The following is a 14,557-nucleotide window of genomic DNA, read 5'->3' on the forward strand; positions in this document are numbered from 1 at the left end:
CAAGTATGGCAGCTATTTGTTTTCGTAGTCATTTTCCAGTTAAATTTAGTCAGAAAGAGGGAAATAAATGAATGGACAATTAGTTTTCAGATGACACAAGTTATATCATCATAGGAGAATCTTTTATAAACTATGCAACCAAAGGGTTTTCTAAATGATGTCAAATATAAGTAGAAACATAATGTGATTTTCTACATGAGGAACAAACATGGAGCTGACATTCAATGTCTTATCAGGGAACAGACGTAACAATCAGAATAATGGAGCTGACATTCAATGTCTTATCAGGGAACAGACGTAACAATCAGAATAATGAAGTTGTTATTTATAATGACTAGTATTGATGTAGTCAAATATTTAACTAGAAGCGTTTGTAACTTAGATTTAGAAAATTTGTTTGAACTGTTTATGTTAGTGAATTGTGTAGGTCTGTGATAATAATAAAATGTTTTAGTTTGATTTAGCACTTTAATGATTAGATAAGTGTGCATGCTAACCTATTACACAACATTACTACATCAAACCACCAAAAGTAGACATGTCTAATCATAATGTCCCATACAATGAGCAATGACCTGTATTACATATTACCTGTGCTAAGTATATACCCAACACTCCTATTACTTCTAAGTTCAAAGTCAAAGAAAATAAATACAGACTTAAACAAGAATGTGTCCCCAGTACACAAATGCCCCACTCGCACTATCATTTTCCATGTTCAGTGGACCGTGACATTGGGGTAAAAACTCTAATTTGGCATTAAAATTAGAAAGATCATATCATAGGGAACATGTGTACCAAGTTTGAAGTCGATTGGACTTCAACTTCATCAAAAACTACCTTGACCAAAAACTTTAACCTGAAGCGGGACAGACGGACGAACGGACGGATGAACAGACGAACGGACAAACAGACGAACAGACGCACAGACCAGAAAACAAAATGCCCCTACTATCGTAGGTGGGGCATAAAAATAGGGACGAAAGATACCAGAGGGACAGTCAAACTCATAAATCGAAAATAAACTGACATGCCTTGCTAAAAGTGGAAAAGACAAACACACAAACAATAGCACAAATGACACAACATATAAAAGTAAAGAATAAGTTAAATTGTGCTGAAAAGTGATTTCTGGATCCTATTAATAATCAAATATTAATTATGGGGTTTCAAGCTGACTTGAATATATGGTCACATATAATGAGAAGAAACTCAAGGTCATACTAAAAAAATCATCACATTTGTGCAGACAATTGGTTTCCAGATGGAAAATAAGTATAAGAGGAAGATCCATATTTATTTCTAAATCACTACTATATAGTCACAAACATGCTTCACACACAAATTAGTATCCAATATTCCAAATGTCTTAAAATACATTTTCAGTATCTTCAAACTCAGTAGGCAGTGACTTAAGGGTTAATGACGTTAGAATTGCTTATGTGACACTGGTTTCTTCATAGTTATCAAACCTAAATTTGCTTCTTCCATGAAAAGTGGGTTATTTTCATTTTGAAATTCTGACTATAAAGGTCAAGCTACAGTTTGAGTTCACTTAACCCTCTTGCTGTTGGTGGGACACATGTGTCCACACTGATTATGTTTGAGGGACACATCTGTCCATAATATTGATTTATGCAAGCACCTGTGGAATACTGTTTCTCCAACAATACAATACAATAAATTACAATGTAATACAATACAATACAATACAATACAATACAATACAATACAATACAATACAATACAATACAATACAATACAATACAATACAATTCAATACATTACATAACATTACATTACATTACATTACATTACATCACATCACAAGATAAGACATTACATACATTACATTACACAATACAATACAAACCAATACAAACATACAAATACAATACAATACGCTTTATCTAGAGTGTAAATTTCACAACTATAAGCTTTTATAGGTTATCAAACAGATAAGAACATATTTGCTCTAAATTACGCCGTTAGTTTTCTGGTTTGAATTGTTTTACATTGTCACTTCGGAGCATTTTATAGCTGACTCTGCGGTATGGGCTTTGCTCACTGTTGAAGGCCGTAAATTAACCTATAGTTGTTAATCTATTTTGGTCTCTTGTAGAGAGTTGTCTCATTGGCAATCATACCACATCTTCTTTTTTTATATTTAGTCATGATAGATACAGCTCAAATCTATATTTTCATTTTTCAGAAACGTTAGGATGATGCAACTGTAGAGATAATTTTAGAAGACAACGATATGACTCGCAGTATACTTCTATCTACTTTTATCAAGGCTACACGTAACAGTTAATCTTTTTAATGAACACGTGGTTGTCTGAAGAAGAACAGTTTGTTAGAGATTTAGTAAAAAGTTTTGAGATGGGCTTAGCAATTGGTTTGGGCATTCCGTCTCTACCCATGACACTTTTGATATTTATTATGGTTTTTTTTTTTTTTTTTTATAATAATGCTATAGTATCCTTAGAACTGTTTAGCTTACGTCATGTGATCATTAATACCGGTAGAGTACCGTCAACAACTGAAGATATATTTGTACATATTGCCTAAAGCAATCTATTAATTATGACTCTATATTTAAACTTTTTAACCATAAACATAAATACCTCACATTCGCAACGCAAAAAATAATTAAAAATATATTATCTACGAACGAATTTGTTAAATGTTACTCTCTGTATGTGCATGGGTTTTATATCGCTGAAACTAACAATTGTACACGGTATAACGGCAAACGTGTCTAATGAGAATTCCTACACTTGAGAAAATCTATCACTGACATTTACGCCTAAAGATTACAACAAGCGGTTTGTTACACGTGGTGTATTTATTGGTATTGTTCTTTGGTGAGGCATATATATAGTTGGTTTATGTGTTGGTTTGTAGTCCAAGGTCATTTCCGATTGTATTTTCCATGTAAAATACACAATGATGTTTGACTTTCAAAAGTCTCATTTATTTAATGTCTAATTGAAAATAACGAAAACATAAAAAAAAAAACAAAGTTAAAAAAAAAATAAAAAAAATAAAACAACAATATTAAAAACGGATAAAGGATATGAGTTTTTATTTTTTTTATTTTACTAGTATCTAGTGTTTCGAGAAAGAATAAAACGTATGCCGCGTGATGTGAGTTTCATTGCCAACATTATGAACATTTATGCCTTGAAATATTGATGTAAAGAAACTATAATCATCATGTAATTACATTTTAATACATCCATAAATATGTCAATTGTTAAAATTATATATTAAGTGACAAGTTTTACATTTTAAGAATCTTAATTGAGAAAAGCTATAAGCTTCAGATAAATCCGGTTGATCAAATTAAATTAAAACAATGTAAATTGCAATACACAATTTGACAATTAGTAGACCTACAATGACAATGATTACATACAATGACAATGTATTGATATAATGCCCTGTAGGTATATTATACTGTACATACTAATGTCAGTCCCATGTCACATGTATTCTCAAGCTGTCGTCCCCGTTATTAATTCATCATGCACCTTAACATACATTGTAAAACTAATAACACGGATTATAACATTGTAATATGGATGTAATGTTTTATTCATTACACGGATGGTTGTGAATTAACTCTTTCTGGAGTATCGTGAAATTACGAGTGGACTTCTTCCAATATTCATTTTTTTGGTAATGTATCAATGTGTAAGAGAGACTAAATGATGACTTTTGAACTCGACCATATGTTTTGAAATGGATCCGCTCAATCCGCTGGGGTTATGTGCTTTTACAATATAATAGCTTGATATTTGGATAATTTAGTTTGGTTTGGATAAATTCATGAAATTACGTGCCATAATTTCAAAGGATTACTTTACTATAGACCTCAAATCGACAGTAAAAACCATTCAAATGACTCTGTATAGTCTAGAAGCCTACATGAGGTAAACTAAATAAAAAGGGTACACACGTATGGCATTTTAGTCTGTAAGCAGTTAACTCATATCAACGGATATACTCTGATAGCGAGGACTTTGGAAGCAGTAATATCATTTTTAAAAGGACATATCACTTAAATTATAGCCAGAAGTTTGAAAGCTGTAAGCTCCATACCATATTAGGTATTTGTATTTGTTCAGCCGAATTAACAATGATAAAATACGAAGATATAAAATATCATGTACCCAATAAAGTCATGTTTAAATCATGCAGAAGACTTCCAAAAGGACTAGTATTACTGTTAATTGCAGGATGTATAGCCATGGTCATAGTGTTTCTCAAATCTCATGGTGGACTGACAAAACGGTCCTTGATTAAAACAATTCCTACACAAAATGTCCGGTCATTTACTGGACGGAAGCCTAAAGTGTATAGAACATCCGATGTTGACATGGATCCACTTAGGATAGCATCTCCATATTACAAGATGAAAATCCCGAAGAATAGTACTTGTAAAGAAAGACGACCAGTGTTACACAAGCCTGATCTTCCATTGACAGCTCTAATTAGTTACCCAGGATCAGGGAGTACCTGGGTCAGACATTTAATACAGCAACTTACAGGTAGGTAGATAGGTGAACATACACACAAACAGTCAACAGCTTGTATGTAGGTAGATGTGTTAGCATGCACATAAACAGTCAACAACTTATTTGTAGGTAGATATGTTAACATGCACATAAACAGTCAACAACTTATATGTAGGTAAACATGTAAACATCACACAATCTGCAACTTACAGGTAGTAACAAATTAACATTCAAACAGTCTACAACTTACTGGTAGATAAACAAGTAAACATGCACACAAACAGTCAACAGCTTAAATGTAGATAGACAGGTAAACATACACACAAACAATCAACAACTTACAGGTAGATAGACAAGTTAACTTGCACACAATCAACGACTTACAGGTAGATAGACAAGTAAGCATGCACACAATCAATGACTTACAGGTAGATAGACAAGTAAACATGCACACAATCAACAACTTACAGGTAGATAGACAAGAAAACATAACATGCACACGGTCAACAACTTGAAGGCTGTATGGTGACCTATTGTTGTTAATTTCTGTCATTTGGTCTCTTGTGAAAATCTGTCTCATTGGCAATCATACCACATCTTCTTTTTTATAAACATTTTGTACATGTAAAAACTTACTGGTAAATAGAAATGTAAACATGTCACAGTCAACAACTTACAGGTACGTAAACAAGTAAACATAGACACAAACAGTTACAGAATTTTAGGTAGATATACAAGTTAACATACACACAGTCAACAACTTATAAGTAGATAAATAAGTGATATAATTGAGAATGGAAATGGGGAATGTGTCAAAGAGACAACAACCCGACCATCGAAAAAACAACAGCCGAAGCCCACCAATGGGTCTTCAATACAGCGAGAAACTCGCACACAAACAATATGATTGAAACATTTAGAAAGATTACCATTCTAAATCAGGGTAACAGTTGAAAGATTTTTACTTAAACAGTTTTAAGCAAAAAAATCCCGATATATAGATGTGGTGTGAGTACCAATGAGACAACTATCCATCAAAATATCAATTTATAAAAGTAAACCATTATAGGTCAATGTACGGCCTTCATTCATTTGGGCCTTTACATTGAAAATAAGCGCAATTATTCTGAAACCAGTTTCTTAGCATGATGCAACATGATACTGAACCCTAACGGAAGGGGTTGTGCTTGATTTTGATATGACGAAGGCACAATCTTCCAATCAGTTCAAATTAGGTCTGAATCTGGCCCGTCAGTTACTGCTAGTAGTCCTTTGTTAATGTGTGTTGATTCTTCTGTTACATATTCTAACATTGCTCGGACTTTAAGTATCCCATTGTTGTTGGGTTTTTTAAAATAATTTTTGGTTATTTTTTCTAAATGATTTATTCTTTTCATCAACTCTCTGGCAATGCAATTCCTATCAAGAGCCTGACACATGATCTATTACAATTCTCCCTTATAATTTCCATTATTTCTACTTTCAGGTATAGCTACCGGATCTCCTTCCTGTAGAAAGAAGTTGAAGAATTCCAAATCCTTCTCAGTGGGGGAGTGTGTTAACAATGGCAAGGTCATTGTCATTAACTCAAACGATAGATACAGACACAAAAAGTTCGAAAAAAGATTTGACAAACTTATTATTTTGTACAGAGACCCATTTGACACTCTCAGATCAGTTTATAGTTCGAAACATCCGGGACATTCAGAATCTGTGGACTCAGAAATTTTTAATGTCAGAGGTACGTGTATGTATATATAAGAGGGGCGAAAATACCAGAGGAACATTCAAAGTCATAGATCGAAACAAACTGACAAGTTAACGCCATGGCTAAAAAAGATAAAGACAAACATTCAAATAATAGTACACAAGACAACATAGAAAACTAAAGACTAAGCAACACGAACCCCACCAAAAACTGGGGGCGATCTCAGGTGGTCCGGAAGGGTAAGCAGATCCTGCTCCATATTTTGCACCCGTCGTGCTGCTCATTTTATTACAAACCCGGTAAATTGATAATTCGGTAGGTCACATTCATGAAAAGGATCATTTATAGGATATCATACCAACCAGTGCTTTAACCACGTAAGATATTATACGTAACTGAATACGAAATATAAATGCTTTAACAATAAGAAAAATTGTAACACTGGTCTTTATTCGGATCTTGTGTGGGGGTTAGGAATTGTTCTGTATTATCCAAAAACGGAAATGTGTCGGTTTGGACTAAAAAGAGAGAAGAAGATACACTTCTAAAAGTGATAAACAACATACTTCCCCTCTTTAAAAAAAAAACGATAAAAAAATGCTGGTCCACTATCAAGTCAGAACACCTCCTACCCGACAGTGTAATGTATATATATATGTTTGATTATTTGAACCAACGGTTTCGAGGAAAATGGGTGTACGACCGTGTTTATAGCTAGTCAAACTTCCTCTCATTAGTATGCAGTTGTTAAAAGTTTCAATATATTGACAAAATTGAGTAAACAACCCGAACAGACATAAGAAGTGAATATGGCATAATTGGGATAGAATGTTTAATTAGATATAAGGATTTTTTTTTCAGGATGGTATGAATTTGTACGAGACCATACAACACTGTGGGAGCGTTATTACACCGAATGGTTAGAAGCCGAGAGACCAGTGTTTTTACTTTACTATGAAGATTTAAAAACTAAATTACCTGCTACGCTTAAAAAGCTAGCACATTTTCTAGAATGGCGGGTCCACAAAAAGGACATAGACTGCACTTTGGTGACGTCCGAAGGTCATTTTCACCGAAGACATGTGCATAATATTACAAACTCAGAAATATTTGTTGGGAAATTATGGCATAAATTAGAAGATGCCGAACTGAATCTGGCTGAAATAGCTAGCGAGCGGCGTAAAGCCGGGAATTATGTAGAATCGGGAACCAGATTAAAAAACATTTTAGAAAAAGCGGACGAAGAAGACAAAGAGGATACGTCGCTGTAACATCATGATTTTAACGTCAATTGTACGACATACTAGTATCTGAAATATACGTCGCTGTGACATGATTTTAACTATAAATGTACGATACTGTAACATGATTTTAATTTCCAATTTGTAACATATCTGGAATATAAAAGTTCCGGGTTAACATGGTTAAGTCAGGTCTTTGACGTATCAGAAACTGCAACATTTGCGATCAAACAGCAATTAAATTCAGAATACGACATATCTATATGATGGTATTTTAACCAATTGCATTTACATGTGTTAACGTTAATGTCTGGTGTTTGTTAAGTCATTTAATAAAACATTGGAGGTTATACATCACATTTTTATCTACGTTTCATACATGTTAGTGCTAAGCATTCTATATAAGTCATACAGGGAACGATTAAAAGTAATTATATGAATTCTCAGTCTGTACCAGATACATATTTCATTTTTGTTTGTGTTTAAAAAACATTAAGTTACTATACAAATACTATTTTATTGTGATAATAATCAAATCATATTGCAAACAAGAAAGTTAAGTAATAATTTAAAAACAATTGAATTATCAATAAAAAAAAATGTTTGTCCTATAGCCAAAAGATACAAGAGAAAATGACCCAAATATGTTAAAAGTACTTTCTAAAAAAGGGAGCACGTGTTGATTCGTTACAGTGTATACGTAACACGTGTGTGAAATTAACGGAAGTTCTTTATTCGGTAAAAATGATCACCAGTAAGTGAATGACTCCAACATGTTTACCTATAATAGCTGTAAACATTTGGTAATGAATTATTACAGAATGGAATTTCAGCGGCGTTCTTAATAAACTAAACACACTAATACACGGGGGGGGGGGGGGTCTCAACATGGGATTTTGGGTACAGGTGTGCAGCTGGGATTTTAAAAACACCCCCCATTTATATATTGAATAATTGTGAAATCCCTACCTATACATATATTTCACAGCGAAATCATAACCCATTCATATATTTATCAGCTCAAATAGTACCTATATGCATATACAATCGGTCAATTACTACCTATTGATATATTTCCTCGGTAAAATTGCACCCCATTGATATATTTGACGGATCAAAAAAGGGACCCATTCCAGCGGCACATATGTATATACCTTTATATAGGAAGAGACCCCTCGTGCACTAATATAGGAAACGTGTGAAAGAGACAACAGCCTTAATTACTATATAAAACCACCAAAACAGAAAAATACCACAAACTGATGCAAGAGGACCTAGCAAACCTAGAAGATTGGGAAAATACATGGAGTATGCAATTTAACGATAATTCTCCATTCTAAGCATCAAAAAGCAAAAGCCAATAAGTAGTTGTCTCCCGTTTGTCGTAAGACAGATTCCTGATCATGTGAAACTACCTTTTCTACTAATACACTTAATTGTGGGAGTTATAGGTTATTGAAATAGTTGTCACATCCCAAAAGGTTATAATTAGATAAAAATCAGGTGCTCTAATAGAGTAACAGATCCTACTCCAATGCGGCACAATTCGTGTTGCAATATGTAATTATAAAACTCGATATGTTTATACCAGTAGGTCACATTCTGCGAAAAAGGGAAGGGATATTAGTTTCGACAATTGGAACATTTTCGCTGCCATCACTAGCCATCACTCACAGGGTCAAAATCATCTATAATACTAAAATAACGAGGTCCAATTTGTCAGCCGTCATCACGTAAAGACGATGAATCCGATACCGATACCGATACCAATAGTATATTCACCTGTTACCTATTACCTTATCCGTACGTTCCGCATCTGACAGGCGCACCACCAAACACTGTATTTAGGATTTTGCTATATACACGGGTCGTAATCACAGGGTTGACACTACTAAATTCAATCTTTGTCACATTGTTCCTGATTGTAGTATTTTAATCAGTATGACTTTCTAAGATGACAATACGAATAATAAAAATCTGGACTGAAAATAAGGCGTATATACAGCATGTACAGTTTTCAATTTGATAGCCGGAATGACGTAAAACAGCGAATCAAAGAATTCAACTTTATTAATAACTAATAAAGGACAATGCTGTTGATTAAAAAAAATCCTTTTCTGGCCCTTTTGTTTTCCAAATAAAATTAACAATACCAATAATTGATAAGTTCCAGGTCGACCGGTTCGAACAGAAAGATGTTGAAAGCAGAGAAAACTGCGCATCTTATAATCGACATGCCTTTATCAGATGACAATACCAATACTAAAATAAGGCTTACGCTTAGTTATATTCTTTAATTCAGTCACAGACCCGCGATATCACGGGTGTGTTCTATTATACTTGAAAATGATCAATGACGAGTCAGATACCGTAGATAAATAATTTACATTTGTCCATAAAAATAAAAATGTTATTAGGCGCCTTCATGTGACTGTTGAAGGCATATTTTAAAAGTTTTACGTGTAATTGTAATATGAATTAATGATCATTAATGCCTTTCAAAAATCTTCACTGCCAATTGCATCATGTGCATGTTGGTCTACTTAACGATGTATGTTAGACATGTTGGGGATAAACACACAATCACAACAATAACAAACAAACATTTAAAAAGACGCACACAAGGGCACATATCAAATTTAACAACCTTATTCATTGCTTTCTTAATTTTATATTTTAATTATGTATAAAAAAAACACAAGGGATTGAAAACATTTTAAGTACTAGGACATAATGGCTCTGACGTAGAATCGCGCGTTTGACGTCAGAATGTAAACGTGACATAGGTCGAGATAAAACAAAAATGTTTTCGTTCAAAGTATGAAAGAATATAGTCTATAGTTAATATAAATATCTACTCCGACTACTCGATACACTATTCACCAATTACGTTGTACTGCTTTTTGTTTAACGTTTGTGCTCCCACAAACACACAATTAGAGAACTGTTCCAAGATTCACTTCATGACAGGCGGACGAGAAAAAAACAAAACAGAAATTCAACTGCATATTGTGAGTTATTGTCTATGTTATAAGTGACTCAACGAGTCTTTTATCGAACATACTGCTTTGATCAATAATATTCAATTGAAAAAAATTCTCGTCTATTTCGATGCACGTGATTCCCCGCCAAATATGTTTTAACGAATTGGGCATTCCCTGGTACCGGTATGTGATATCTTCTAGCATTATCAGAATAAGCATGGGTTTATTTCTTTGGTGCATCTGCATAAGTGACATGTCGATTAAAAAATTTCCCCACTGACTGTCTCAATAGTTTTGTGTTATTACAATGATAACTTTTCGACTTTTACATATAGCATCTATAATAATATCGACATATTCTCCGGAACGAAAATCACTCTGGTGTAGGCACAGTTTGAAATCATTATCTTTCTCAGGGAATTTTACAAGAGTATCTTTCACCCATGCTGTATCGTTAGTGCTATACACCACAAACGCATCAAATTCATAAGGAGTTGTCTCATCCTGCAACTTCTGGTAATGGCGATACCTCCGTCTCGATCACAACCAAACAAAAATATTGCCCCGAGACTCTATACTTGTACGTGAAAATTGAAATCACAATTATTACGATAAGAATAACAGAAAAAGACACAGACAGTATCAGCTATAATTTTGATAAGCAGTAGAACTTTAATTGACTGATATGTTGGTAAACAAACAGTGTATCGCGTATTGTACCATCTATGATCTATATATAAACACGAATAGTTTGATGCCTTATCGAGTACGACATTTGTGGTAAATAACCATTCGATAAATTATATCGCTTCACAGTTACACAAAAGTGTGTTTTCTTCGTAGAATATTTTTAACTTTTTTAATCTCTTTTGTGCAGCATTAAAACGGTCTTGTTTTACTAATATATCGAATTTTGTTGCTTTTGACATTAATTTCACACAAATTAGAAAATGAATCAATATCTACAGGAAAGTTAATAAAATTGATTTTTCTCAAAAATCCATTGTCTTTCAAGCTTCTGTTTGTGAATTAAAGAGTTTCGTATGTAGACGTTCAAGTCCGTTATCTAATTGTTCTAATTCTTTGAACTATGTAAAAAAACCGACCCTCCGAATCTGAAGCAAAGCCTTTGTTTAATTCAGAATGACTTATAAATAGTGTTTTAAGTTTTAGCAATCGTGCTAGTAAACCTTTGATTAAATCTGAACATGGAAGCCCGACCATGCTAGGAGTAGTTGAATTGTTTAGTCCTAGCATTACATCAACACATCTTTTAAACGTTGTGTGAGAAATGTTCACAATTTTCAAATGGTCTGTATGTATTTATAAAAAATGTAGATACAATATGCATAGATTGAAACGAAATATACAATACTTCTAGAGTTCGGGGGATGGTAGCACTGATTATTATTTCCTCTGGTAACTGTAATTTCTTCCTCTGATTCATCAATTATGATCCGTTGAAAACCTTTAAGTTATAAAAGAGGTTGGACAATGCGGTATCAATTTCTACATATAATGTATAAAGCTGGTTGTATGAAAAATCTATAAACTGAACACAGTTACCTACGGAAGCCGATAAGGGCCATTCAAAAAAAATATTTTATGTCGTAATTACGACATAGCATGTCGTAATTTCGACATAACATGTCGTTATTACGACATCGCTTTGTCGTAATTTCGACATAACATGTCGTTATAACGACATCGCTATGTCGTAATTTCGACATATCATGTCGTAATAACGACATAACTATATATAAAAGAATATGTATTATGATTGGCAAGAGACTAAATGACACAGATATTAACATCTGTACGTCATCATAATGCCCCCAATAATTATAAAAGCCCCGCATAGTCAGCTATAAAAGAGGGAGGAAAGATACCAGAGGGAGAGTCCCCGAAATGCTGTGTTGCAGACAGTGTTATTATTCAATTATGAGCTCCCTTGGTAAAACTCCAAATTTCATATTTAATGCATTTTATTGTTAAATGATTTACATGAAGCTTAATAAGTATATATTTGTTAATTGCATAGCTTTTGCTATTTGAATTCATTGGTTGAAGATATTTATTTATATTGTAAAGTTTAATATTTGCATCGTTGCAAAATATTTTGATACCTTCTTTGAATACCTTCAGTGAGAAACTTATATATTTTATAAAATACAATTGTGGTTCACAGATTAGCTTTTGTCCAATGGCTGTCCAAACAAATTAGGTAGATAATACTATGTGAATAAGTGAGCCGCACCCGCCAGCCAAGCATCCCATTTCCCTCTAAATTAGCGCATACTACATGGCATCTAGTAATAATGGTGAATTAAAGTATCAATTGCACTAATGCTACTTTCAAACGTTGGGCACGATATTCCTACAACACGTTACACTTAAAATGCAAAGTCGAAGAGGGTCTTTGACTTCGATTAACTTTTGCAAGTTTTATTCGTTTTTTTTATATTGTTGGTTGATTCTGGTTCTGTTCGTTTTGTGATGTCATTTTATCAAAAAATTACCTCGAGTTGTGGAAATCGATTAATAATGTTTACCCTTTAAGTTATTTCACCTTAAAATGCCGTACTGTCGCAAGTAGTGTAGGAAGGAAAGATGGGACGGAAGTACATGTATACGGTTTTCATATTTTTTTTATCATAGGATGTTTAACTTAAGAAATAATTCATGGAAGCCATAGATTATTGGAAATTTACACATGGCCTGGGCCGTGATATTCGAATTTTATCCTGAGCGTTAGCGAGGGATAAAATTAACGAATATCACGGCCCAGGCCATGTGTAAATTTCCAATAATCTATGGCTTCCATGAATTATTTCGATTCTAATAGGACAAATACGATCATTAAAAAAACTGAAGCGAGGGTGGGTAAAGCTGTATGTGTGGCTGTTCTTTTTCACTCCCTGTTAGAAAAAGCTCAAACATTCTTATAGATCCGTAGCTTGCATGGATTATTTCGTGAACAACCGCTGAAAAAAAATCTTTTTCATTCTCAAAACCAACAATTGTCATTTTGATTTACATGTTTTTCTCGTGAGCTACCGTCAAATCAAAAGTTGACATTTCGTAACTAAGGAGCGCCATGTTGACTTGCTGAAATCAGTATACATATGCGCATAATGCAATAGAATAGAAAATCAAACAAAACCTACCTTGATAATCAATTTTAATACAATAGTAAACGACATTTCAATAGTTCACGTAACAGAAAACTTTCAACTTTAGCGTTTTCATTTGTATGACGTCATGTTTTGAAATGACTTAAATGCGCCAAAAACATTTATAAACTTTCGCGGAATTTTATTTTATTTTTATTTTGTTGGTTTCTTCGAGCTTTTATGCATTACTTCTTTTTATTATGCATCCGAATAAGAATAAAAGTGATTTTGTCTTTTTTTTAATTGCAATTGTTAAAGCAATAAAATCGACAAAGGGTTCGCAAATAGGTTTCAATACATGTGGATTTACGAGGGAAGTATATTGTAACAGCCATTATTATGTACACCACGGAGTCTGCGCTAAGTATAGATATATCGAGAATTTTATCACAGTGTTGTTTACAAAGCGAAAGAAGCACGTCATATTAGAATTTCAAGTTGCATATCATCTGTCATTGTAAAATTTCTATATCTTAATTCATCCCAAATACAAATATATCTGACACTCTGCAAGTAAATCGAACATTTTTACCCTTGGTTAAATTTGAATAGAATTGTATTTTCCCTGACACATAAGTTGTCGAAATACACCCCTTCAATGACTTGAACCTTGGCTTGAGAATTATTTCCCAAGTCATCTTCAGATGATTTAACGTCGGAAATTAGCGTCTTTAGGATTTTAGACGTTTTCAGACATTTGGAAAAATTGGCTACCGTTTTGTAATGTATGGAAGCATTTTATTCCATTAAGACCCAAATATGGAGTTGATAAGGAAAGAATCCTGGCATTTTTTACTCTTCGTATATCTAATTTTTGTTTTGATCAATTATAAAAAATACGCATTAACTGCTTTGAAAAATGAAATACCAACTTGGACAAAATGGCTACCGTTTGAAAACCGACTGTGTAGAGAAGATTTTAGGGAGC

General features: G+C 33.4%; 1 protein-coding gene across 1 annotated transcript; it reads left to right on the top strand.

Moving 5' to 3' along the window:
- The first annotated feature begins 3,449 nt into the window (after positions 1 to 3,449).
- On the top strand, positions 3,450 to 7,824 carry LOC134684976 (WSCD family member AGAP003962-like). The gene is made up of 3 exons (XM_063544302.1): positions 3,450 to 4,556; positions 6,010 to 6,264; positions 7,093 to 7,824. The coding sequence occupies exons 1-3, from the start codon at positions 4,145 to 4,147 to the stop codon at positions 7,500 to 7,502; spliced, it is 1,077 nt and encodes a 358-aa protein (XP_063400372.1). The 5' UTR covers positions 3,450 to 4,144; the 3' UTR covers positions 7,503 to 7,824.
- Positions 7,825 to 14,557: the final 6,733 nt, after the last annotated feature.

The sequence above is a fragment of the Mytilus trossulus genome, chromosome 9 (genome assembly GCF_036588685.1).
Source record: "Mytilus trossulus isolate FHL-02 chromosome 9, PNRI_Mtr1.1.1.hap1, whole genome shotgun sequence".
NCBI classification, from domain to species: Eukaryota; Metazoa; Mollusca; class Bivalvia; order Mytilida; family Mytilidae; genus Mytilus; species Mytilus trossulus.